We start from the raw sequence: 25,824 nt of genomic DNA on the forward strand, positions 1-25,824 counted from the left end.
ATTTTCAATTTATTTATTTATTTATACCTCTTCTTGTTCCAAAGAGGTTTTGCAGCATTTTGCTGCCAGATTAATTTTCCTGACGCTCAGCTGTGATCATGTTACTCCCCTGCTTAAAAATCCCAACGGCTCCTCACTGCCTATAAAACGAAGTCCAATTTCCTTAGCCTCCTATTTGGGGCCCTCCACTATCTTGCCCCAAGCTTCTAGCCCAACCTTATCCTGTACTTCTTCTCTTTATACACCCTTTGTTACAGGCAAAGAATACTCTCTGATGCTCCCCCAAAACATTCTGTATTTTTCACCCTTGTACCTTTCCCTATGCTGTTCTCTCTGCCTGGAATACCTGTGTTGGCATATGTCCCATATTACTCACCCTTCCAGCATCTGCCTGGAGAATGCTATGCATGTGGAGGCACTCGGTCATCAATAATGGAGATTATAGCATTTAGATACATGCTTTAGACGCATCATCTCACTGGATCCTCACAATGAAAGGAAGTGATCTCTTACTGTGGTCCAAGGATGCTGGGGCTGGTGCCCCTGGGGTGTGTCCCCTTATCCATTGTGCTTCCTGCTACCCCAAGGCTATCTCTTACATAGAACAAAATGTGATTTGCGTGAATCAGTACCAATGCACTGTAGCAATCTTATCTTTTTAAAAGGGAAAACGTGCACCTTTCTATTCTGTGTGAACTTAAATTTGTTTGTCTAATCCGGGCGCACAGTTTTATTTGGCAGCACCTATACAGCCCTCATCAGGCTCTATGAGGCAGGACAATACTGATTCCGAAGGCAGAGGACCCAGAGGTCTAGGGTGTCAGGGTAGGAGCAGATACACCTAGCACCCTTCCATACTCCCCACCTGGATATGCCATGGGAACATATACCAAAGGAGACGAATAACCATCATAAACCCCAAATGGATCAAGTTCCACTCCTTTGCATCCTAAGATTAATCCGAGGATTAATCCAAAGGATTTGTGAAGGTGCCACTTATCACCAAGGGTGGGAGAGCAGGTTGCTAAAGCTATTTATACAACCTCCAAAGCTGGCTTAAACAAACATGGCAACTGGGTGCAGGACAAGACATCCTGCCTGATCGATGGTGGTATATAAGGCATGCGCAGCTGCCAATATCAATATGCTCAGTGGACAAGAGCCAAAGTATTACATGATGAGCAGTTACGTAACCTTGAGTACAAATGGAATTTGGGCTGCACGCATCTGATATGCTTCTCTTTCTGATTTTTGGCATCAAAAGGTTACACACATTGACTGGAATAAAAGAGCCCTCCTCTCCTTTTCTAAGTGCCAGGCAGGCCTGGTGATCACAGCAGAGACATCTCATCACAGTTCCTGCACATTCTCCCCCAAACCAAGAGCTCCATTGTCCTATTTAAATCTGACCTATTTTTAATGGGCTGCTCAATTTAAAATCAACATCATTTACTAGAGTTTGACTTCAGATGAAAGCTGCTTCCAAAGATTAATCCAAAGTTCAAATAACTTCCCTGGACAAAACTCAACTCAGCCCAATAAATAATGGCTCACTTGATAAAATTATAAAGCAAAAATTAATTAAATGACCATGTGATAACTATGGTTGCCATGCTGGTCTCTTGCCCTATTCTGCTGTTGATTTCTGGCCTCACTAAATTTATGACAAGGCTTATCTTCCTAGCGTTTCTGACCGATAAAGTTCAGATAAAAAACTAAGCACTACCGTGAAGGGTGAACTGAATGATAATCTGATACAATGACTGCGATTGCTTTGCCCCAGGGAGCTACAGAACCTGTGCCGCCTTAGACTAGAACAGAAAGGCTGGAAAGGTGTGCCTTTTTTGAGTGAGCCATCCAAAGGTCACTGGACACCATCAGGGGCAAGAATGGAGCACTGACAGTCAGAGAACAGGATAGAGAGGGGAAAGCGAAGGTCCAGAAATTTTTTCCATGCTGGAATGATTATGAATGAAAGCCTTATATGTCAGGGTAATACATATCACAATTAGTCATCTGAAAGAAAGATATATCCCAATGTAAACTCAATTGCTAAATATTCTGGTTAAAAGGACCTCAAATAGTAAGCTCTTAGTGAAGCCTAGGTTTGCAACCAAGAAGTATGATAATGACATGTGAACTCAGGGTGTGATTACGAGCGCTCTCCATTGTGCAGGCTGAAAACAGCTGGGTTTGGAAGCAGGATAATTGGATACAAATTATTGCTGCTACCTCAATTTTATTTTGCTGCAGCAGATACAGCCTCGGGTGCAGACAGGAAATACAATTCCAAATCAGAGTGAAACCCGTTTAATCCATAGATATCAAACGATCTGATTTTTAGCAACTATTCTCAATTTAGTTCGTCCTACACCTCTAGATACACTGCGACCCTGAAAGGATCTTTAATTTAAAGGATCACTGTGGGAAACCAGGCCTGCCCCCAACTATTCCGGTCATGCTAAAGACTTCTTTTATAAAATTACAGTCACACATCATTTGGTTTTTATTTACATCTCAAATGGGAACACATTTTAGACATAATGTACCATGATGTGTGCTCCTCATATTTACTAGCACAATTTCCATGATTACTGTATTTTAAGACCAGAAGATTTATAGACATTTGTAGTGGGGCCTAAAGCAATGCTTGGAAAACTCATTCAAGAGTCTCATATCTGTTCAATAAAGAATGGGACGTATCCTGAATTTTCAATTTGAAAGATCAAATTGAAAGATCAAACTGTAAAGATAGCAGAGTCGGTGAGTGTACTGTCATTTCCCTTCCCATACCTGTGTAAGACATCACTAACCAATCCCAGTGACACTCATTCCTGAGCCCAGCACATCCGAGCGATGCTCAGCAGGAACTGCCACAGGCAAAGAGGCCTGTTTTTGATCCCTGGACTATATTCTAAAGAGAATGGCCAGGATGATAAACAATAGCACGCTCCAATACATAGGAAATCAATCGAAGGGAACAGAAACACTCAGCAGGCTGGTGAAACAAGATTCCAGGTGACTGGATGGCTACTTTCAAATATCTGAAGAAAGAACGTGGACATTTTCTTCACTGTGGCTCCAAAGGGCAGGCTGGGTCTAAACAACCACTGCAGAGGAATCTGGAGTGGCATCATAAGAATGTGTTGGGGCAGAGTGTAGGCAGTATGAGGAGGCAGGGAAAGCGGACCCTTGGGGTGAAAGGAGCGCAGGGACATGCTCTTTCCCGTCCTACTACTGCCCGGCCACAGATACACAACAGATGTGTGCTCCGCATATTATTAGCATGTCCTTTGCTTTAATCCTTTGCATACAAGTTCCGCTGATCCACGGATTTCTCACTGCAATTTCTAAGAAAAGGACACTGGCAGGTAGTGTTGCTGTTTAGTATCGTTGGCAGGGGGTGGGGGGTGGGGGTGGGGTGGGGATTACGCAGTTGGAGGAGAATTTCTTTGATATATTTTAAGAGATGGGCTGAATTTACAATTTAAATATAAATTGCATATTCTGGCTGTAGAAACCTCTCGATGTTGGCCCAATACTAATTTCTCAATGTCCACGCAAGGTGCAACAAAATGTCCTGATCACTCCCACAGGACATGACCCCGCCAATTCACAATGAGACCTCTTTGCTCAGAGAATGAAAAAACTGTGCTATAGGGATTAAGACAAAGTCCCAGCACTTCCTGAAAAAGTCTTAGTCATCTTGATGTAAAAACACATTTGTTTGTTTTTAAAGGAAACATTTTGGTTACACGGAGCGAGAAATTCCTTTATAGCCCCTGAGGCAGATGGCCGCACTCAGCTCAGCAGGCTGTGGTCATGTAACATCTTTAATGAGACTCTTCTATTTTATCCCGTGACCTGGGGCAGACTGGCCAACCGTTTCCCTCAGCCCCTGCATCCGAAGAATAGGACAATGTAGTGACAATGACCTTGCCGGACCCAACCAGCTACACTACAAGGAATGAGGCAGTCTTTGGAGAAAGCTGAGCTTCTTCGAAGAGAAAAATGGCAGAACTGGGTCTCATTATTTCATATTTTGCAGTAGGTTTAAGCTCTTCGCTTGGTTTCAAATCCTTGAAATTATTCACAGTTAGACTAATCTTCTTATTAGATGTTGCAATATATCCTGAGGCTTTTCTTTACTAATGACCTAGAATGGTACAAGCACCAGGAAAGAAACTGTGGTTACACGAATCTCTTACACCTTCCCGAGTACCCTAGAGCAGGGGCAATTTTCTCCCTCAAAAAAATCTTTCCTTCCTAAACCCTAAACTTCCCAGTGAAAAGATTTACAGACGGCTGTGATAATAGCACCTCCATCCTTCATTCTCCTTATGCTCAGAGAGAGAAACACAGTATGCATGCAAGAACACACGCTTCACATATATAATCCCGGGGGGAGGTGCAGAAGCGCCAGAGTAGGAACCAGAATTACGGAAATCAGGGGGATGAAAAAGAATCATTACCAAGCCCCCTCTCTTCTCCCCAAGGCCACCCGCAGCTATAGGATGCAGTGGGGTGATGAAGGGCACCACAGAACCTTAGCCACTCTCTCATGACCCTGGGTCAATGCCAACTGGTCAACAGGAATTATCCCAGCATAATGCTTGGGAGCAAAGGGGACCCACACAGTCACGTGCCAGACATATACAAGGAGGCCTATCTGTAGAAATCTTCAGAAATAGAAACAAAATGAGAATAATGAAAGAGTGATACTCTTGTGTTATATTCCAATTCCAATAATCCCTCAAAAAAAAAATTCCCTGTGAGCCTATTGATGAAATGAAAGCTGACAGGCCAGGAGGGCCTCCTGCCTCGTCATGAGTTTCCATCATGGGCATTGGTTGCCTTGGGGCACCCAGGGCTCATTCCTTTCATTGGGGTTCAGTATCTGTATTTTGGAGGAAGGAATTAATTCTCCCCATCTGTGTATAGTCTTGGTGGAACTGTCAATCTGGACGCCTCCCCCCCTTCCCCCAGCCGAAGCGTGGGGCATGTGGCCCACACCAAGTCAATCACACTCTTGTTTCCAGGGCTTTGACTCTTGGATGGAGAAACCTGTTGGAACTTATCCATTGTAACAGTAGCATGCAAGTAAAACCATCAGTTCTGTCCACCAGAACCCCCAAAGCATCCTCAGTTTCTGTCTTCCACCAAGCCTTGTTCTGCAAACATCCTGTTGATTCTCTGAGCTACTGGATATGCTTCCAATAAAATCCTTTCATACTTGACTCAGCCAAAATCAGTGTCTACTGCTTGCAAAAAAAAAGGAATACTAACTATTAGCAATGTCGAACTTGCTTCCTCAGATTCTGGACCTACCTGAGGACTTCCAGGTCCAATGAAGCCCTATGATACTAAATGATTCTAAAAATTATACTCTGTATAATGAGTTCATTCACCCCCAAATTCTCTTGCTCCTCCAAAGTCAGTAAGAAAGGGCATTTAAAACAGAATAAGAGAGAGAAGGAGAGTTGGGGGAATGGTTGGAAACTAGCAAGCCTTAGTTTGGTCTCTCTGGCCCTACTCTATCTTGGAAGAAAAGAAGAAAGATAAGTATTATTTTTCCTCCAGGAGAAAATATATTATTGGTTCCCCAGTGGTGAATTTATACTGGTTCTAAATATCACTTTGAGGAACCGGAGAGACTCAGGAGAGAAAAGAGATTAATGGGCTTTTTAAAGTATAATTTACACACAATAAAATGTACAAATCACAAGCATACAGTTCAATCAGTTTTGACAACTGTATACACCTGTGTAACAGCCATGCTGATCAGGATACGGAACATTACCATCACTCCAGACAGTTCCATAGTGCCCCTTTCCAGCTAATCCTTCCCGTTCTCTGGAAGAGTTGCTCTCTATAACGGCTTGCAGAGAAACAATAATATACTTTCTCCCTAGGGAGGGAGGATGGCCTCTTCTCCATCTTTTTTTCTAAGACAGAGGAGATTCATAGATGCCTGTTAACCCCTTATTCTTCCCTATAAGCTTTATTCTCTCAATCTACAGACATCCTCATTTCTCTACCACTCTAAACAAACCTTTCCCTTTCCCCTTAAACTACCAAAAACTCTCAATATGCCTTCTTCATGGCATTATTATTTTTTTAAAGAGCTAGTTATACTCACTGGCTACCCTCTTTAAGTTATCCCCAGTAGTGTTCCCAACAGCCCATTCCGGTCTTATTTTCTCAGTTCTCATTCTCCCCATGACCTTTTACTGTGTTTAGCTGTATTGGCACCCACTGCCCCGCCCCCACCACCTCCTGGCTCTTTCTCGACATCTAACCATCAATCTATCTTATCTATCTATCTACCTACCTACCTACCTATCTTCTCTCTTTCTCCCTCCCTCCTTCTCTCTCACTATACACACACACACACACACACACACACACACACACACACACACACACACTATATTTTACTTATTCATATGATAAACATCAATGAAAACAGGTACTTAAAAACTGGTCTTAAATGCCCACAACTATACAAATCCTTCTCCTGGCTTCCATCTACATTGAAAGTAGAGATGCTATAGCCAACTCCGGGGTTTGTACCTGGCTCTATTGTTGTAGAAAAGATGTAAAGATCAGACCCCTGAGAAACCGAGAAACCAAGCAGCACTCGGAGAATTAGAGAACTCAGGTTTATTATGCCAGCAGTCTCAGAGGAGCTAGTGTTCTGAAGATCTGCTCCCCTCTCCCACCCCAGTTCAGTTGCAACATTCCTTATATAGCACTTATTTGGCATGGGGTGATTGGTTAATTTGTCCTCAGACTGTTACCAAGTGGGGGGGGGTTGCTATGGTTACAGATAGCTACACAGTGTTTCAAAGAGCGGGGAGTTGCTATGGACTGCAGGTAGTTACATTTGTTGCTTAGGCAGAGCAAGCCAAAGGGAGGATGAGTTTTTTAGTCACTTTTGAGTACAGCCTATACAGCAAGCGTATCTACAGAAGCAGACCAAAGAGCTGATTAGCTTTTTGGTGCAAATTCCTCTTCACTATCACTTACTACCTGGGTGACTTTGGGCAAGTTATTTAGCTGTCCCATGCCTCTGTTTCTTCTGTAAAATGAGGCTGATAATATTACCCATCTTACAGGGTTGTTGGGAGGACTGAATGATCAGCATTTAGAATTGTGCCTGGTATGGAGTAAGCACTCAACAAATACAAGCAATTTCTATTATCTCATGTGGTCACCATTGTGGTGTTTGTAGTAAGAGAACTTTATAAACCACAACAGACTTTATTAATACAAGAAACGATATAAAGCGTACAGTGCATTGGTGCCAACTCTTCTCAGCCTCCCTTAGTGGTTGAACCTCTTTCCTCCGCTTCTTTAATCTGATGTACTCCAAAGCGCCTTCCTTGATCCTCTGTTCTCATGATGCTTGAAGGCCTTATCCGTCATGGTGGCTTTAATTATGACACCAAGGCCAATGACTTCGAGTATAGGTCTATAACCCTACAGCATGACTTAAATTTCGGAGTTTCCATTCCCAACTTGCTGCTGGGCATCTTGCCACTATTCATTCGAATTCAACATGCATAACATCAAAATCACCATTTTGTTTTCGCAAAGGGGTTGCCCTCAAGATTTCACTTTGTCCACAATGACACATTCGTATGTTAAGTAAACATGGCCTAGTCTTGCCAGGTATTCCTAGGTGAGTATAAAAGAGCTTGAGTGCAGATCTTCTGAAGATATAACTAGAATACTCCTCTTGTCTCCCTAAGGCCTGCCCCGGCCACTTGGAAAGGTCCACAATGACTACACACTATCTATGTAGGAGCTGTGGGCTGGGGGACTGAGTCTCAGGTGCCTTGGAAGGAAAATCCTTCATTAAAACATGAGCATCCTAATCCCAGGTCCAACAGCTCTTGGACTTGGGACTCATTCCCTCAGATAACACTGTCCATGTTTTTATCTGACAGCCCTCACCCCATGCCCAGTGTGTTGTCCATGCCATGGCAGACTCATGGACTAACAGAGGAATTGGCAACTCACCTGGGCACCTGGGGCCACATTTCATCTCTGCACAGAGCTTTAATCAAAGGAAGAACTTGATCTAAGTGTCTAGGGGCCCTGTGGTGCACCTTGAATATCCCCTCCAGCCAACTCTACAATTCTTACAAGCAGCCTAACAAAAGCAGCCTGGACTTACAAGGAAGGCATTCAGGAACTTTGCCAGAGCTTCCTGCCTATGCTAGTCATTAGGACTGCTCACAGATATTCCACTTTTCCTCCTCTGAGCACAAGTGGGAAAGTACCTTCCCGCTGCCCTTGAAGTGAACCGTGCCATGTCACTTGCCTCGGCCAATGAGATGTGAACAGAAACAAAAGGGATCGCTTCTGGCAGAAGCATTAATAACCTGTGCATAATCCACCTGCTCCCTTTTCTTGTGTCAGTGGACGTGTAAATTGAGATGCAGCTTCTACCAGTCTGGGTTCCAGAATGAGCAGAATACATGCATGGATCAGGAGCAAGAGACAAATTTCTGTTTGTCAGATCATTCGGATTTGGGAGTGATTTGGGGGTTCTTTGTTACTGAAGCACAAGCTTGTCACTCCTGACAGATACAATGGCCCTGTACACGTGACCGGCTGGCAACCTCTAATTCCTGACCTACCCTCACCTCTGACTTTTGAACTTCCACTTCACTCAGTTCTACTCTCAGAGCCATGTGATGTACTTCAGCTACCCGAACACAAAGCTATCCCCTGGTTTATGGATTAAGACTGATCCATACATTGATCCAGTAAAACTGTGGACCCTAGTGCTGCCCAACCCCAAGTCCCAAGGCATGATTTTCTCCAATATTAGCATCTAAAGCATCCCATTCTAGCCAGGCTGACCATACAATTTCTTGTCCAAAGTGGTTTTGAGAGTGAAAGGGGACTGGGGGGACAGGCTTAAGCATTCACTGTCCTAGATAAACAGGGACACTTGGGCCCGAATTCTGCTTCCATCATCTCTACAATAGAGGTCTCAGCATAAGAAAAATTCCTAGAGGTCTCATCTGAGGATAGATTACCATACCCAGGAAATGCGATTAAAGGCCTAAGAAGAAGCATGTGGTGAAATTAATGTGTCTACCAGAGTGTGCTCGCTTTCACTATTCTATGTGGCATTGGGCTGAACGAGCACAGCTGTTTCCCTGCGTAGGCACATGTGGATAGCGGGAGACGTCAAAGCAAAACCAAGAGCCCAATGCAAAATCCAGCCGTAAAGTATGAGCACCCTGCAGAAACATTAACAGCGTCTTCCTTCCATTGGTCAGCCTGGGAGTCATTTAAGAGGAAGGACAAAATCAAGAAAACAATCCTAGCAGCAAAAAGAATTATTTAAAATCGTCACAGTCAATGCAACTTCAGTGACCATGGGCTCCTACTCTCCTGGGCATGTGAAACATATTAAATGTCCGTAAATATTTTAAAAGAATGCTGAATTTTCTAGGTAAAGTAACACATCGTAGAAGACAGATGATTTCTCTATCTGCTGCTACTCTGAATTTTTCTTTACTTTGTAAAACACCAAGATTCTCATTGGCTCATTCAAAATGTCGGTGGCTTATGGACAAGAAGTATATAATGATTTTTGTATAAGATTCTGTTTTTCTGTCTGTCTTAATCCCCACTCCTCCACTTCTGCTTCATGTGACGTGGGTCCCCCACCACAGGGCTGTCACATGACCTGAGCCAGTCCAAGTACTCCTGTGTCCGAACTTAGTTCAGGGATGGGACAATGATTCAAATAAGATCACAGTGTGGTTTTTCTGAGATTGAAACCATCACTGGGCATGTTAGTTTCCTAAGCTGCCGTAACGTATTACCACAAACTGAGAGGTTTAAAGCAACAGGAGTTTATTCTCTCATAGTTCAGAGGCTGGAAATCCTAAATCGAGGTGCTGACAGGGCCACATTCCCTTTGAAGTCTCTGAGGAAGAATCCTTCCACAACTCCGCATGGTTTCTGGTGGTTGCCGGTGATTCTCGGTGTCCCTTAGTTTGTAGCTACATCACTCTCACTCTGCCTTGCTCATCGCATGTGCCTGTGTGTTCATACAGTGTTCTCCTTTCTGTGTATGGCTCTGTGCTTCTTCTCTTCTTTTTATAAGGACACCTGTCATACTGGATTAAGGGCCCAGCCTATTCTGTATGACCTCTCTTAACTTACATCGTAATTACATCGACAATGAGCTTACTTCCAAATAAGGTCACAGTCACAGGCACCAGGAGAAGGACTTCGACACATCCTCTGGGGGGACACAATTGAACTCACAACACTAAATGAGAGAGGGCTTCTCCCACTGACTGCAAGCTCACAGCCACGCAACACCCACCTGAGCAGTAAGTAAACAGAACAGAGACGGAGAAAGATCAAAAAGGTCGGGTTCTAATTCCTGGTACTGAATTCCTGGAATGCATTTCTATCTGAAGCCCAGCCAAGCTCTTGGATTTTCCAATAACAAGACCAACAAAATATCTTTCTTTAAATAAGAAATACATTAAAAAATTTATTTAGATTGAGTTTCTGTGACTTACAACCAAGAGATCTAATTAATATATCTACTGATATCATACTATATAATGTGACTTCAAATAGTTTCTCATAATCTAGGTAAGGAAGACAGAGTAAGGTACATATGAAAAAGACTGGCTGTGAGTTGATAACTGTTGAAATTAAGTGATGGTATGAAGGAGTTTTTTTTTTTATTATACTATTATATTATTCTCTATATATGGTTGAAATGTTCCAAATGAAGTGTTAAAAAAGAGTGTCTCAGACCTCCCATTTAAAGTCAAATGCAAATCAGGGCAAACAAAGGAACACGAAAGGTAGAGTCACACACGAAGCAGACAACAGCAGGCATCCTCGGAGAGTATCTGTAACACGTGAGAACATTAGGACGAGGGCTCTCTGCGGCATGTACAGGGCTTTGATACGAGTCTGTGAGGGCCTAACAGGGTCAGGAGGTCTTGCGTAATGATGCCTGGCAGATGATCACCCAAAGCCAAGCAGAGAAGGTCTGGCGATGAGGCTTCTTCTCCAGGGGCAAATGTGGAGAGCACTGTGAGCCTCTGGAGAAACTTGCCTTTCCTCCCAGTTAATCACAGGAAAGCAGCTACATTCCCCAGCTAGCAAGAGAGCAAGGGTGCGGCTCAAAGACAGGGTTACGTCGTTTCTAAAGGTTCACTGACAAGCACTGCCATTCTGACATAGGAATACATTTGATGGTTTATGACATACCCACAATTCTGTACCTTAACTTAGGAAAGATCACCACCTCTTCTGTGATCCTCCTTTGCTCCTGAATCAGAGGTTCTCAGCCCCAGCTGCCCTAGGATCTTTAAAAAAATCCTGATGTCCAGGCTGCCCCCTAGACCAATAAAATCACAATCTCTGGGAGTGGGGCCCAGGCATCAGTATTTCTAGAAGGCTTTTTAGTGGTCCCAATGAGCAGCTAGGGCTGAGGACCACCGTCTCAGATAGGCCTACATTTGCGAGGTGTTCACCCACTTCAGATATGCACCTCATTTCTCCAGGCATCTCCTGCTATTGGTCAGACCAAGCCCACTTCCTGATCTACTCACGTGGGTAGATCTCGACCCATCCAGAATCTGGTTCCTTCCTCTTTGCATAGTTTCCTTGGGTGGCCATGGCAAAATACCACAAACTTGGTGGCTTAACACAACAAAACTTACACTCACAGTCCTGGAGGCTCGAAGTCCAAAAGCGAGGTGTGGGCAGGCCACCCTCTCCTGGAAGGTTCTAGGCAAATATCCTTTCCTGCCTCTTCTGACTTCTTGCAGTCGCTGGCAGTCCTTGGCGTTACTTGGCTTGTGGACACATTGCTCCAATCCCTGCCTTCAACATCCCTTGGCATTCTCTCTGTAAGTCTGTGTCCTTTCTCCTCTTCTTAAAAGACCACCTTTCACACTTGATTAAGAGCTCACCCTGTTCCAGTAGGACCTCAGCCATCTACATCCACAATGGCCCCATTTCCAAATTAGATCATACGCCGAGGTTCCAGGAAGGATGAGCTTTCTCACCCAAATGATAAGCCTTGGACTTTATATTCACCAGAGAGCACGTAAGACCTAGCAAACTGGGCGCACGATGTCTTTTAAAAAAGTTTTTATTTTGAAATCACTTTAGATTTAGAGAAGTGTTGCACAGATAGCACAGAGTTCCCGTATACCCTTTACTCAGCCTCCTCTAACATTAACATCTTATAAAACCACAGTGCATTTACGAAAAGAAATGAACACCTGTATAATATTATTAACTATATACTTTATACATATTCCACCAGATATTCTTCTAATATCCTATTTTTGTTCTAGGATCCAAGTCAAGATATCACCTTGCATTTAACATGATGCTTTTAAAAATAAAAAGGGTCTGAACCAAGCTCTGATCCACAGCACCAAAAATTCACTCAGGCTTCCTTCCCTATTCACCCTTCAGCCTCTTACCCAACCTCATATCTGCATCTAATTATTTCTCTGTGTTTCATCTGTTCATCTTTCCTGTTTGGATCTAATAGCCTCAATTTTTCAGTCGAGTTAGTTCTTAAAAATTTTAAGGTCATGGGACCACTCTGAGAATCCAATAGAAGCTATAGACTCTCTTCTGAAAAAAATGCACAGACAAAAACAATTTTGCATCCAATTTCAGAGCAGATATTAATCCCCCTCCTCCTCCCCAAGGGTTTTCACCTAGGCACGGCCTTCCATAGTCTGGCTTCCTTGGACATTGATGCTATGATTATATCAGCACGACTCACTGTCCAGCTCTCTCCTAAGATAATTTCTGGAGGTCCTGCATGTAGCAGCAGCTCTCTGCACCCTGGGTTTTGGCCAACATCAGCTGCCTCAGCCACTGCCTTGGGCTGAGACTGGGCAGAATCTTCAGCTGAGAGTGAGGATGGCTGGACTCTACCTCTCTGGCCAACTTGGCTATCAGTATTGAACCCTATAAATTTTGCTTGGCCCATTACCTCTTTGGAGCCTGCTTCTCTGTGATGGAAAGCAACAGGTCAGAATTTAACATTTCTCAGTTCGAAATCCATGTTATCATCTTCGTTTCAACAACAACAACAACAACAAAAAGTGAAACCAGGATCCAGAGCAGTACTGATAAGCTCCACTAAAATCAGATCTTCTGTCATTTTGAAATGGCAGGAACCTTGGTCCCAAGGACAATGCCTGCCTACCACATATCACCTTTGGAAACAGAAAGCAAGCCCCTCTCCTCCCACCCCACGAAAGTCAAAAAACTGTCAAGCAACCCTACATGTTCTCTCAAGCCACTACACCAGCCCCTGTAGCAGAAACTAAGAAAAAGGAGAGCTCCATCCCACTCACTTCTCACAACCTTAGCCTGAACCTCTTGTCCAACCCATTCCTCGAATCCTGTTCTGTCCCACTCACTCTGCCATCCTCAGACTCTGCTTGTTCTATCAGTGCCTCACCCATCTGACTAATGGTCCCTGTGTCACCTGAGCTGGATGACCTTTGTTAAAGACCCCTGTAGGCTGCCCTGGGGTCTCACTTTCTTCCCTACCGCCATGCTGGCCAGGATCACACCAATTCCTCCAGCATCAGCCAGAAGGCAACAGGGTTGGAGAACAGACAAAAATAATTCCTACAGACAGGGCTGGGTCTGTTCTTACCTTCTGCAAATGGTTCCCATTCATAAAAGCGGCCCATGAATGGCTTGTTGTTGTAAGATGCACACTGTACCTCCCGGATACTTCTACTGCTTTCTGGACACACCTAATAAAGCAGATAGTAAATATGCGATTAGTGTTCATATCTTTTCATAGCCCCAGTCAAATCCCAGGAGACCTCTCCAACGTTAAATACTAGGCCTTTTCTACTGAAACCAGGATTTCTGAAAATTTGCTGATTACCTACATCAAAAATTTAAAACACAGATTCCAAGACGTCACTTCAAATTTACTAAATCAGAATCTTTGTAAAAGAACACTAAATTTTTAACAAGCCCCCCAGGTTAAGTTTTTGCACACCATAATCTGAAAACCACTAACCTAAACCTTCTGCTCCTGACAAATTGGTCTCCCCTCAAAGAAGTCATCCGTTTTCATCTGTTTGACTTTGCTCCTGCCATTCCTGTACACAAGATAACATTCACGGGAACCACATACAGAGCCCTGACCATGTCCAGGCACTGCTTTAGACGTTACACGAATTAACTCATTTAACCCTCACAACAGCCAATGAGGTAGATATGAGAGTTCTGCTCATTTTTCAAGATGAGCAACCGAGGCACAGAGGAGCCACAGAGAAGTGGGGACAGAGACTGGGTTTAACTCCAAGCAGTCTCTGGTCCCCACTAAGCTGTGGCTCAGTGTCCTCCCCATCTTGTCTAAATTTTGCTCTGAATTCTCTCCACCATCTGATGCAGGACCTCCTACTCTTCAGCATGAGAAAAAGTCACCCAGAAATCTCCAGGGAAATGCAAATTCCTGAATCTCTCTCCCAAGTCTTATTATTCAGGAAGTCTGGGATGAGGTCCAGAAATCTGTATTTTATCAAATTATCCAGGTGATTCTGATATTGTAGATTAGTCAAAGAAAATATCCAGCACCTTCTGAGTTATTTCTTATTTATAAATGGTAAATATGAGCAAAGTATGATATAAAATAAATAAATGTGAAATAAAATAATAAGGTTGAAATCTCCATTTTAAATCGTGGATAAAGTGTGACTGAGCATTTCTAAAGCCAGCTACACTCTGTTTAAGTGTGGAGTGTGTGTATGAGTGTGTGTTTTAAAAATCAGAAAGGAACGGAATCTGTCGCCTTAATTATTAAAAGCTCTAGATGTAAGAAGTCTCTGGAATGAACTGCTAATAAGACAGCTCAACATCCTGAAGGATTTATAAAGAAATCTACTGTATGTATCAGAAACACCAGGCTTCCTGGAAGATGAGGAAACAGAGGGGAGAATGAAATCAGGTGGAAAAAAGTATCGCCTGCTAAATAAAGGACAGTCAGGGGAGGCTGTGGGTACAACACTCGGGGTGGTCATAACCCTGCTGTTGCCTGAGCCAAACCATATGGAGGAGGAAACTACGTGAAGCAGAACGTGATGGAAACTGGTGGGAAAAAAGGGCAGGGCCGGCCGGGCTCCGACGATCAGTGAGCAGCTGACAGGCCAGGGAAGGGCTTAGGAAGTCAAGCTGCTGGCGGCCCTAAAGCTGGAATCGCGTAGGCTTCCAGCAACGCCAGCTGTCTCCATGAAGGATCGAGGGTTAATGTGCTTTTTACAATCCTTTTTGGCAGAACCAGTGTTCAACTAGGATGTGATCAGCTGGCCAACTTGGGAGAAGGCACCGTCCTTGCAACCAGAAAAAAATCACTATGGAGTTTGTTAAAAATACAGATTCTCGGGCTTCACCCCAGTAGGGAAGACGGCCTAGAAGCACATGCTGGAATTGTTCCCTCAGGTGATTCTGGCGCAGCGGGCCTGGCACCAGACTGTGCAGCAACAGTTCAGAGCCACACCCAAGCCTCAGTCTCACTCCAAATTCCTTTCCACACAATCACAGAATGGTAGAACAATGAGAATCAAATCCAAGTCTTTTAATTTACAGATGAGAAAACTGAGCCTGGAGAAGTGGCGTACTTTGTGAAAGGTCCCATAGTGACAGAGTGACAGAGCCCAGAGCTCTGACACCCACTCTGGCCATAATCAGAAACTACAGATCAGCTGCCGGCGGCAGATTTTCGTAAGGAAACCAGACCAGAACAAGTGGGCTAAATGTCCCGCTGTCAAATAACCACGCCTATGGGAAGCCAAGCTGCTCTGCAAAAAGGCTATGGCCAAAAGCCACCTTAATTAATCTGGTGGCGGTTACCAGAATTGGAAGCTGCAGACTATGAAAACTCAGCCAGTCTGCTTGACCCATCCCCATCAGTAAAATAGTGCCAAAAAGCCAGACCATGAACCAATTCACTTTCAGAATCATTCTGAATTGCTCAGTACTTGATGATATAAATGTCTATTTTATGATGTGGAAAGCAGTCCACAATCCATTAAGTGAAAAAAAGTGTTACAATGATTATGCGTGGTGTTGGGGGCGGAGGAAGAGAAAGAGAGGTTAAAAGTGTTATCTGTGGAAGGTGGGTTACAGATGTTTTGTCTTCATAATCAACTTTTGGTTTATTTCTATTGTCTAATATTTCTGCAACAAATATGTAATATTTATGTAATAAAAATTTATCGGAGTTGAGCTCTTCCAAACACATCTGGCCCTTAGCCACCTTTGCATGTGCTTCTAGTTTATGATCTTGTGGCGTGTTTTAAGTCCTGCTAATGCCTGGTGTTCCTGTTACATCCATATTCATCTGCAAGCCAACCAGTTACTTACGATGGGTCATTCATGATACCATGTCCCTGGTCATCAGCGAGCTCTTTATATCTGAGCATGGCCTAGTCACCTCCTGAGGCGGGAGAACTTGAGGTGGCATCAGACCCACAGTAGGGTGTCAGAAGCTAAAGCAGCAAATCCACCTACAGTTGACAGGAGGCAGCTGAGCCCAGAGGGATGTTTCCACTGGTAGGTAGCATAGGAAGGGGTGGCAGAAGGTTACAAGGTACACTAGCAGATGGGCATGCTCTTGTGTGTGACCCTGAACAGGGACCTACATGATGCCAGGCAAGCTGCCAGTTAGAAGCAGGACATTACTTCCTGCGAAGGAGAGGGTCTTGGCCAGAAAAATGCAAGGCTCACGGGGCCCAGAATTATGGTACAGGTGAGGAGGCAGGAGCCTGAGGTGATGATGTTGATATTGATGATGATGATGGTGATGACATTAATAGGTGACTTTTATTGAACACTTACTAAATACCAGAAACTCTTGTGTACAGTACCCATTTAATTCTCATGACAACTGTTATGTCCATCTTACAGATAAGGCAGTCAAGACTACGAAAAGTTAAATGAGCTGCCCAAGATCATGGGGCTCATAAGTGGTGAAGTCAGGATCTGAACCCAGGCACTGTGAGTTTAGAATCCATGCCGGCAGCCACTATACCATTAGACCCGTTGAGACTGCTTGGACAGCGAAGTAAATTTGCAACAGGTTGTCAGACAAGAGGGCCTTATTTCCTTCTTGTTTGTTGTCAGGAGAGGTCCTAGAGGCCAAGGTCAGATTCAGCCTCTGAGGCCTGGTGAAGTAGCCCCAGCTGTCAGGAACAGGGAGTTGTGGGCTAAGGATGAAAACCAAGCTAGGCCGAGAAAATTCTGTTTCATGTCTCTTTTGTAGATCACACCTATCTGTACTTTTATACTATTATCAGTGTATGATCTCCTCTCATTTTAAAGGTTCTACAAAGTTACACTTCCAGGTTACAGATCATTTTACATTTGTTGTATTTAAAGTGGGTTGTTTCCTGATACTATAGACTGAGTCATTCTCACCTTATCAGTGACTGTCTCTATATTACACTGTGAGTTAGCTTTTGGCAGATTTCTTGCAGACAGCCGATCCTTTCTATGGACACAGATTCTTGTAATTTTTAGGCCAGAAAACTGACACAAGGGAAAAGCCATGTAGATAGAGATCAGGCTCACTCAGGATGGGACCAGCAAAGTCTGGAGCTGTACAGCCAAGTAATGCCCTCTGGGAGATAACTTCCCTTCAAATGACTCCCTTTAGCCCAAACGAGAGAGCGATATTTCCACTGGTCTCTTATGGAAAGAGGAATAAAGATGCACTTCAACAAAATGAGCTGAATCCTTATAAAGCACTTCAGACCCTATCCAAAGTTCCATCTAGACAATTTCCTGGGGTTGCTATGAATCACAAAGTGTGTTGTGGAAACTTGGATATGTTTCTAGTGACCCTGGTTAATCAGAGATGACAACAGTCTGTACCTAATTTCACTGCTCAAGAGGCCACTGTTGGTGATCACACACTTACCTTTTGGTAACTAATTAATAAATAGCATAATTCCCAATGAAGGTGGCACCAGGAAACATGACCTTGAAGTGTGCCTGGGTCAGATATACATTTTTTAATCCTTCGCATTGCTCTGGATTTAGTCAAAAGACCAGCTACCATAGTAACATATGATGTATTTAACATCACAGTGCAGAAACTTAAAAAAAAAGTCTAGAAAATGTCCTTGCACTGTCATGAGAAAGTAAGTGGTTATGTGACCTTGGGCAAAGCACTTTGCTTCTCTAAATCTAAATTATAGTACCACCCCCACCTCCCAGAGATTTTTGTGAGGATTAAATTAGTAACATATTAAAGTTTCTAGCTTATAGCAATGCTCGATAACTATTAGCCGAATTGGAATCTAAGTAGACATCAAAGATGACCTAACAGTTCCAAAAGCTGTAAGTGCCTGAAAGATAGGTGTTCAGAGCAAACCTTCCCCTTCTTTCTCTTCTACAGCTGGAACACAGGCTTTGTATAACCACGAACCAAATTTCTTACAAGTAATCCAGCACATTTTTCCAATATGCTTCATATCTGCTTTTTCAAGTTACTTGGAACAAACTGAACCTTGCAAAACATTTTGCTACCTCCCACCATTTTCAGCACTTGACTAGATAATCAGTGAATTGGTTTGTCCAAAAGAGTTGGGTCAAGGCTTTGGGTTTAAAAAATAAATAAATAAACAAAAAACTAAGGTTTTCTTAGTTTTTAAATACTTTTTTCCCCATCCAAGTTCATAATGTTATTTTAGAGAAAGGTGTTTCCCTCTCATTCAATACATATGTCAAAGACCCAAAAGATGTTGATAGGACCAAGACCACCAAATCATCCAGGAGGACCCTATATTTTTAATAACTCTAGACACACATCCATACAAATTCAGGCCTATCCCAGGAGTGCTTATTTATGTCTCCCTTTTTAGATTATTAATACATCTCTATACCTGTAAGCAGGTCTAAACGAGAACATCTTTTTTTTTCCTCCAACTAATCAGGAAGTATATGGCAAAATGTAAACTTGTTAAAACATTCAAAACTCCTACTTACTAGTGCCTACTTTTGAGATCACATAAATAAGACTGGTTTCCTTCCCTCTGCTATCTGCTGGGGCAGGATGTGAAATTCCTTAACAGTCATCGTGCTCCTGCTATGTGTCATGTGACAATCAAGGACACAGAGAAGAATCCTTCATAATAGTGTCTTGCAAGGATTTCACAGGTCAGGGTGAGAAAACTACATAAACCGAAATAAGTAATGCCACAAGAAGAATTTAATGAATTATTTGGGCACTAAATTTCTAACTTTACAAAACCAAGAGTTCCTTATGGTAAAATAAGGAACTTAAAACTGTTAATATACTAAATATAACTGAAAATTCAAGCAAGGCCAGCAGAGATCAGCAGAGTGGGAGGAAAGGGGACCATATCCTTACCTTTCATCGTGAAGAGTCGACAGAGAAAATTTGAAGTTGATATATCGAGAAACAGAGGTGTTAATTGGCATGCTATTTAGAGTTATGGAGAGAATGACTATAAAAAACTAAACATTAAAAATGACTGTGATCACATCTTGGGAGAGGGACTAGGATATACCTCTCTCTACCACTGTGATATTTCTTACTATTTGTACTACTTTTTATAATCAGGGAAAGTGACAAATGCGAGCAATTCACACAGAGGTATGTATATGTGTGTGATTCATATATAACACTTCATACATATGAAGTATATGTGAATATTTATATTTAATATTTATATATTCAATTTATGTAATATTTACATATCCATACATAGCTCTCATATCTATATACAAAAGGCCACTGATAAAATATGAGAAAGTCAATAAGAAAACCTTCTATAAAAAATTCCAAGTGGTCTGAGAAGATGGAAAGCAGAACGATGCAAAAGGCATAGACACTAGCACATATTTCCCAGGTAAGGAGGTTGGTGAAAAGCCCATGATAAGAGCAAGTCATGATGAGCCCCCTAGTTAGATATCCTGATCACTCAGGAACTGGCCCCATAGTTTCTGGCAAGTTTTACACCTTACAGAATTGCACTGAATTCTTACCTGGCCCACTTGCTAAGTGTCTCCTTAAAACTGTAGTCAGGAAGTTGTCAGCAACTCTTTCATTCAATATCAGACTAGAAATGGGGAAGAATTAGAATCTGCCTGAACAGATCATGCTTAACTACATTTTGAGATTTGTCCAACATCTTCCCTTCATTTTCACTTACTCTCAGGCAGAAACAACTCCACATGGATGAATCCACTGTCAGAAGCCAGTCCCACTCCAGGGAAATTTACTGTAGAGTCCCTGATACCAGAACTCATCACATCCTTATTTGCTAAAAGCTGCTTTTAGCTCCAGGAGTTTTTCCCCTCATAACGTTAAGTGCACTCTGTCTAAACTCAGGATCACGCCTCCTTTGGCAACAAAACCCCTTAAAAACTTAACAGCCTTGTCCCAGCCTTGCAACCTCAGCCTCCTTTCTTCTGAAGGAGCCAGAGCGTCAGTCTCTTCTCCAGGAAAAAAAAGCAATGAATTCAGAGTGCTTCAGGAAGGTGGAGAGAGAGACACCTAGGCCTCCAGCACAAAGGGCACAAAGCGTACTGATCTGTTAATATATTTAGAAAATAATGATACAGAATCCCAGAAACAGCTCGTAGAAAAGCATTTTACTTTAATTGTACCCCCGCAGGCACCAAAGGAATTGCAGTTGGTTTTCTCCTTCCTCTATTTCACCCCTATAAAGACTCTAGTTCCTTTGTTCTCAGGTCTTGGCCTTCTAAGAGCTTTTATGAAGAAGAGACTTAACTATTTACTGGATTCCGTGAGTACTTGTTATTGTTTTTGCCACAACTGAGAAAGCGCGGGGCTGTGGATAAACCTCAGATTCCTCCCTCTGTGACCCCTTCTGCCAATGCTCACTGAAAAACATCTGATTCCACTGACAGTTTCCCTGAGCACCCCCTTCTTGTTCCTTAGCATCATGGGAGTGCACAGGGACTCCAGGATCCCTATCACTCCCTCTTCCTGGAAAACTCTTCCCTCACGTGGAGAGCCGGAACTTCTCCAGGAAGGCCTTCGTTGACTCTACCAAGGCCAGGTGCATTTCTGCTGTCTGGAGGTTTCAGGGTGCCCGCGCAGCATCAGCGGTGCCTAGACTCTCTCCTACAAGACTTAAAGTCCCTCAGGAACAGAGCTTACTCAAAAATCTCAGTGTCCCTGACCCAGAGCCTAACACCTGATCCCACTCAGTCACTGTTAATGCCGTGCTTATGGACTGCAAGCAGGTACCTGCAACGGTGAGTGACTCGGAGCAAATGCTGCACTAGCCGACGTCCGAGACTGATACCTGCGCTGAAAGACCACAAATTCTCTGCTTCTGCTGGAGTGTGTCACCTTAACTTCCTCATGAGCATCGTAGGCAAGAAAATAAAAACCTTTCTTATCTTTAAAGACTACGTTCAGATACCGTCGGTGCTGCATTTATCATCAATTTTGCAGTATTTCATAAAGGACATCTTAATGTGAATCAAACAATCCTACAGACACCCCAGAATGTTTAAAATTCCCACATGATATCATAAGGCAGGGCATAATGTTAAATATGCACATTTGAGGGTACACAGAATTCATTGCCATGAAGCCATCTATAGTTTCACTGTTCTCACTTTAAACACGACTCGAGGATGATTACATCGAAACTACACCGCAGGTGAAACGTTGGGTCTCTCAGCAGTCGTGTTTGTTTGTTTTCTGTTGGGCAAAGGGACACTAGATTACAGCTAACCTAGAGGACAAAGGGGACTCTGAGCAAGTCTGACCATTTCATCCACGACTTTGTGATTTAGTATTTAGAAACTGAAAGCTGTTCAGATACGGGGAGCACTTCCTCCACTGCTATCTAGAGAGGCATGTAAGCCACGCTCACTAATCCAGGTCCAGACGGTGTATCTACTAACAATGTGTCCGTGTCATACCAAGCTCCATAGATACGTGGCCTATCTGAACCTTGAATCGACCCTATGGAGTAGGTAATACTGTCCTCACTTCACAGATGGCCCAGGGAGTCACGAAACTTAGCTCCATGGTATTGCAGCTCAGGTAGCCCTGCTATTGGCAGTGCAGGTCTGGCAAAAGGTGCATGGCTTAAAAAAGTGTAAGTTAAATGAAAGAAATGCTTAATAGGGATCAAGTCTACATACATGCCAAATGTCCTCTCGCTTTTCCTTCTCTTTAAGAAATATACTTAAGAATTATACTCATCATTGGGAGAATGTGTTCTCAATTAGAAATTAATTCATTTCATTTTAAAAGGATTGCAATGGATATTCAAGAACAGAGACCAGGACTGATCACTACAACAGTATTTCTTTTTGATTTATGATCCTCATAACAACTCTGTGAGGCAGATAATATGTCTTTTCTTTCATCTTCTGTGGTGCCTGGTCTATTAGAAGACCAGCGACGATGCTCGGTTAAGACTTACTTGTTGACTGATTAGTAATGGCTTAAGAAAAATTACTGCTATACAAAAATTAATAATTCCTGAAGTCTGTCAGCGGAAGAACAAGCTAAACAGCAATCCAGGCATTCAGAGAAATTATTAAAATCACAAATTAAGTCATTTCTATGGACTCTTTAGCAGTAAATATAATTTTAATGAGAAAATTGAACCTAATACGTAACAGCTGTCCCAGTACCCAGTAACAGAGAATTAAGGCATATTAAATTATTAATAAAAAATATAGCAACTGAGAAATTTAACCTTTAAATATTCTATAGTCTTTTCTCTCTTATACAGAGTCTTTAAGCCGATATTTAAAAAAAAAAACACACACACACATTTGGTCACCTTATATAGTTTCCATTTACAATTTCCTTTGCTACTCATTAGCTGTGGACTCTTCAGCAAGTGACTTACTACCAGACTTTTCGCGATGACCAGTATCTAAAGTGTTTATTCCTGGAAGGGCAGGGACCCTCTAGGAAACTTAGCGGATGATACCTATGCTAGTCAAACCACCCAAAACTCCCACGTATCTGGCCACAACTGGATGACCTAAATTACCAAAACTGCACTTGACCTACAGACCCATAAGCAAAGAATATTGCTGATGTGAAGCCACTGAGAATTTGAAAGTTGCTTGATATGCAACTTGTTATATTGTTGTTTGATATAAGCAATAGATAATCAGTAAGTGATTCAATAGGTTATTCATAAGTTACTAAAGTAACAACCTTATTTTTAAAAAGTATATAGGGGAATAAATGGAGAGAAATGAGAGGGAAGGAAGCTAAAGAAAAAAAAAAGTTCATTAACATGGTCTAAAAAACTACACTCTCATTGTCTTCCACGCGTTTACTGACAACTGACAGGAAGAGAAGAGTGGCAGCAGTTCCAGGCCCAGATGAAGAGGAGTGTACTCACGTTGGTGTTGCACATCTTGTATTGGCGATAGGCCCCAGTGCACGAGATGGCTGCAGACCGGCCAGGCTGGGAGAAGCTCGGAGCCACCCTGTGGGCCCCCATGCCGTGGTTGCTGCTTGTTTCTGGGCTGTGGAAGAGACTTGAAGCTGCAGGGAAGCCTTGGGTATGGGTCAGAGGCAGCTGGTAGATGGAGGCCTCTGAGGCCTGCAGTCCAGAACGAGGGCCGCTGTCACTCTGGTACAAAGGTCCGTGCTGGGAGGTCCGGTGGGCTGGCGTGCTATAGCCATGGCTAGGACCTAATGCCCCCTGGGACCTGGAATGCCGGGATGAGGGCCTCTGCCTCCGAAGCCTCTGCGGTGAGTGTGCAGAGTCCGTCTGCAGTGGTAAGATGTATGGGGCCTTCCCATAGCCATACTTGCCAGGGCCGATGGGACCTCGGGTCCTGCTCCTACAGAGAGATATACAAGAAAGGAGATGAACAGTCATGGAATTTTCACATTCACCTAGAAGCTCTGGTCCATGGTAGAGAGGACTTTATAGAAACAAAAGCTTGAGAGAGAGCCTGCAGTGGAAGGGAGGGAGATGGAGGGCATTCCAAGAAAAGCGAGCATCATGGAGGCTGGAACAAGGCTCTACGGTCTGGAAAGTAGAATGAAAGTGGGAATCAACTGTGGGTAATGTGAATGGCTAAAAATGAGGTTAGGATGGTGAGTCGTGGTCAGTATTGACTTATGACGGGGAGCTTGGGTAGTTATGTAGATTGTAGGGAGCCATCGAAGGTTTCTTGAAAAGTATAGAGATGTAATTGTAATTTTAGACATAGTAACTTTCTGTCCATTTTTTTTCTGATCATAGTTTGTGGGTTTTTTCCTCACATGACTGCGCCTGACATTTCAGACTCTTGTTTCCATTACCATTCATGCCCGAATAGCTTTTCCAGGTAAAGAGAACTTGTTAGCTAAGGAACCAAATTCTAAGGCCGTCCTAGGCCTGACTTGCACTGGGTCAAACCTAATCCCTGAAGGAATGAGAGGAGGGTGAGCAACTGGCTGCTCCATCACTCTTGAGGAGACTCATGTGGAACAAAGGGTCAATGCTCATCTTTTCATTGGTACAGATCTTTAGATGTTGTGGCGACCTACGACATTGTGCGACCTCGTGAAAAGCAGGTGAACAGTGGTGTGTTGGGAAGTGTGTAACAACCGGCTCTCTAGTGAGGTGAAAGCTCTGGCTTGTAGCATTTTCTCCGCCGTGCCCAAATTCTAGCTGCCCTTGTGGAGACACAATCAGCTTTAGTGAGGGGGGAAAACCCAGCCATTGTTTGCAAAACGTAAGAACGGTAAAGAAATACAAAAATGAATCAGACGTGGTCCTCGAGACCTTAACCTTACAACTGAAAGCTGAAGGCAACGAGATCATAACGAAGGGTGTGGTAAAAGCTCTGGAGACATTACAAAATTGGTGCCTTGGCAATTCTGAGGCAAGAGAAAGTACTTTTGCCTGCAGGGATTTGGGAAGGTCACTAGTCTGAGACTTGTGAAGCACAGGTTGCAATGTTCTGTGGAAGGACTTAAGTCAGTCACATAACTCACTTATTTGCAAAATGACTGAACTGGATTAAATGACTGCGAAGGTCGCTCCAGCTCTGAAATTATATGCTTCCATGATAATTAATTCTACTTTTACATAAAATTGGAAATGTGCCCAAGGGTTTCTACAAGATGGACCCATTAAAATAAGTACATTAAAATAGCAATCAAGGTGAAACATTAATTTCTGCCCTCATGAGGAAATTCTTTCTTTGCTATTCACAACCACTGAATATAAAATCTAACAGACCACAACTAATTATTAACATCTTTATCACTAATTGCACCTTCATTCTTAGCTGATACGGTTTTGAATTAAACTATGCTACAGTGCTTATTTTGCCTTTAGGCATTTCTCAATTAATCTTGGCAACACTTGGGACTCTGTTAATGATGGAGGATCCAGCGTGCTGCTTTAAGTGATGCAATTAAGAAGTTAGTCTTAAAAATATGTATAACTTGAATGTAATTTGCCTTTTTCTTTCTTGTGGCAGGCCAGGTAAAATGAATGACATCATGAAAATGCAAAGGAAAGAATTTCTCTCTGTGTGTTTCATGTGTCTTTTTCCTTTTCTTTTTCTTTTTTAGATACCTGAAAGTCTACCAAAAATTCTAGCCTCAAAGTAAGTACTGGGTGAAGAACCTTGTGCTGAAGGTAACAGAGAAATGAAGACATGTGGAGCAGAGCTTCTCAAACTTGAATGTGCACAGGGATCACTGGGGATCTTGTTAAAAGGCAGATTTTGATTCAGGACATCTGGGGTGGGACCTGAGATTCTGCATTTCCCACAGGCTCCCAG

At 42.9% G+C, this 25,824-nt stretch overlaps 1 protein-coding gene across 3 annotated transcripts in view; it reads right to left on the minus strand.

Moving 5' to 3' along the window:
• The window catches only part of THSD4 (thrombospondin type 1 domain containing 4), a 536,848-nt gene that overhangs the window by 410,476 nt on the left and 100,548 nt on the right, over positions 1–25,824 (minus strand). For all 3 annotated transcript variants that reach the window (XM_016126817.2, XM_016126819.2, XM_036238506.1), the window contains 2 exons: positions 23,436–23,883; positions 13,697–13,799 (listed from right to left, as the gene is read on the minus strand). In XM_016126817.2, coding sequence (XP_015982303.2) covers positions 13,697–13,799; positions 23,436–23,883 — 551 coding nt within the window. The remainder of the gene's footprint in view (positions 1–13,696; positions 13,800–23,435; positions 23,884–25,824) is intronic.

Source organism: Rousettus aegyptiacus, unplaced genomic scaffold, assembly GCF_014176215.1.
Source record: "Rousettus aegyptiacus isolate mRouAeg1 unplaced genomic scaffold, mRouAeg1.p scaffold_m13_p_3, whole genome shotgun sequence".
In the NCBI taxonomy this organism is placed as follows: Eukaryota; Metazoa; Chordata; class Mammalia; order Chiroptera; family Pteropodidae; genus Rousettus; species Rousettus aegyptiacus.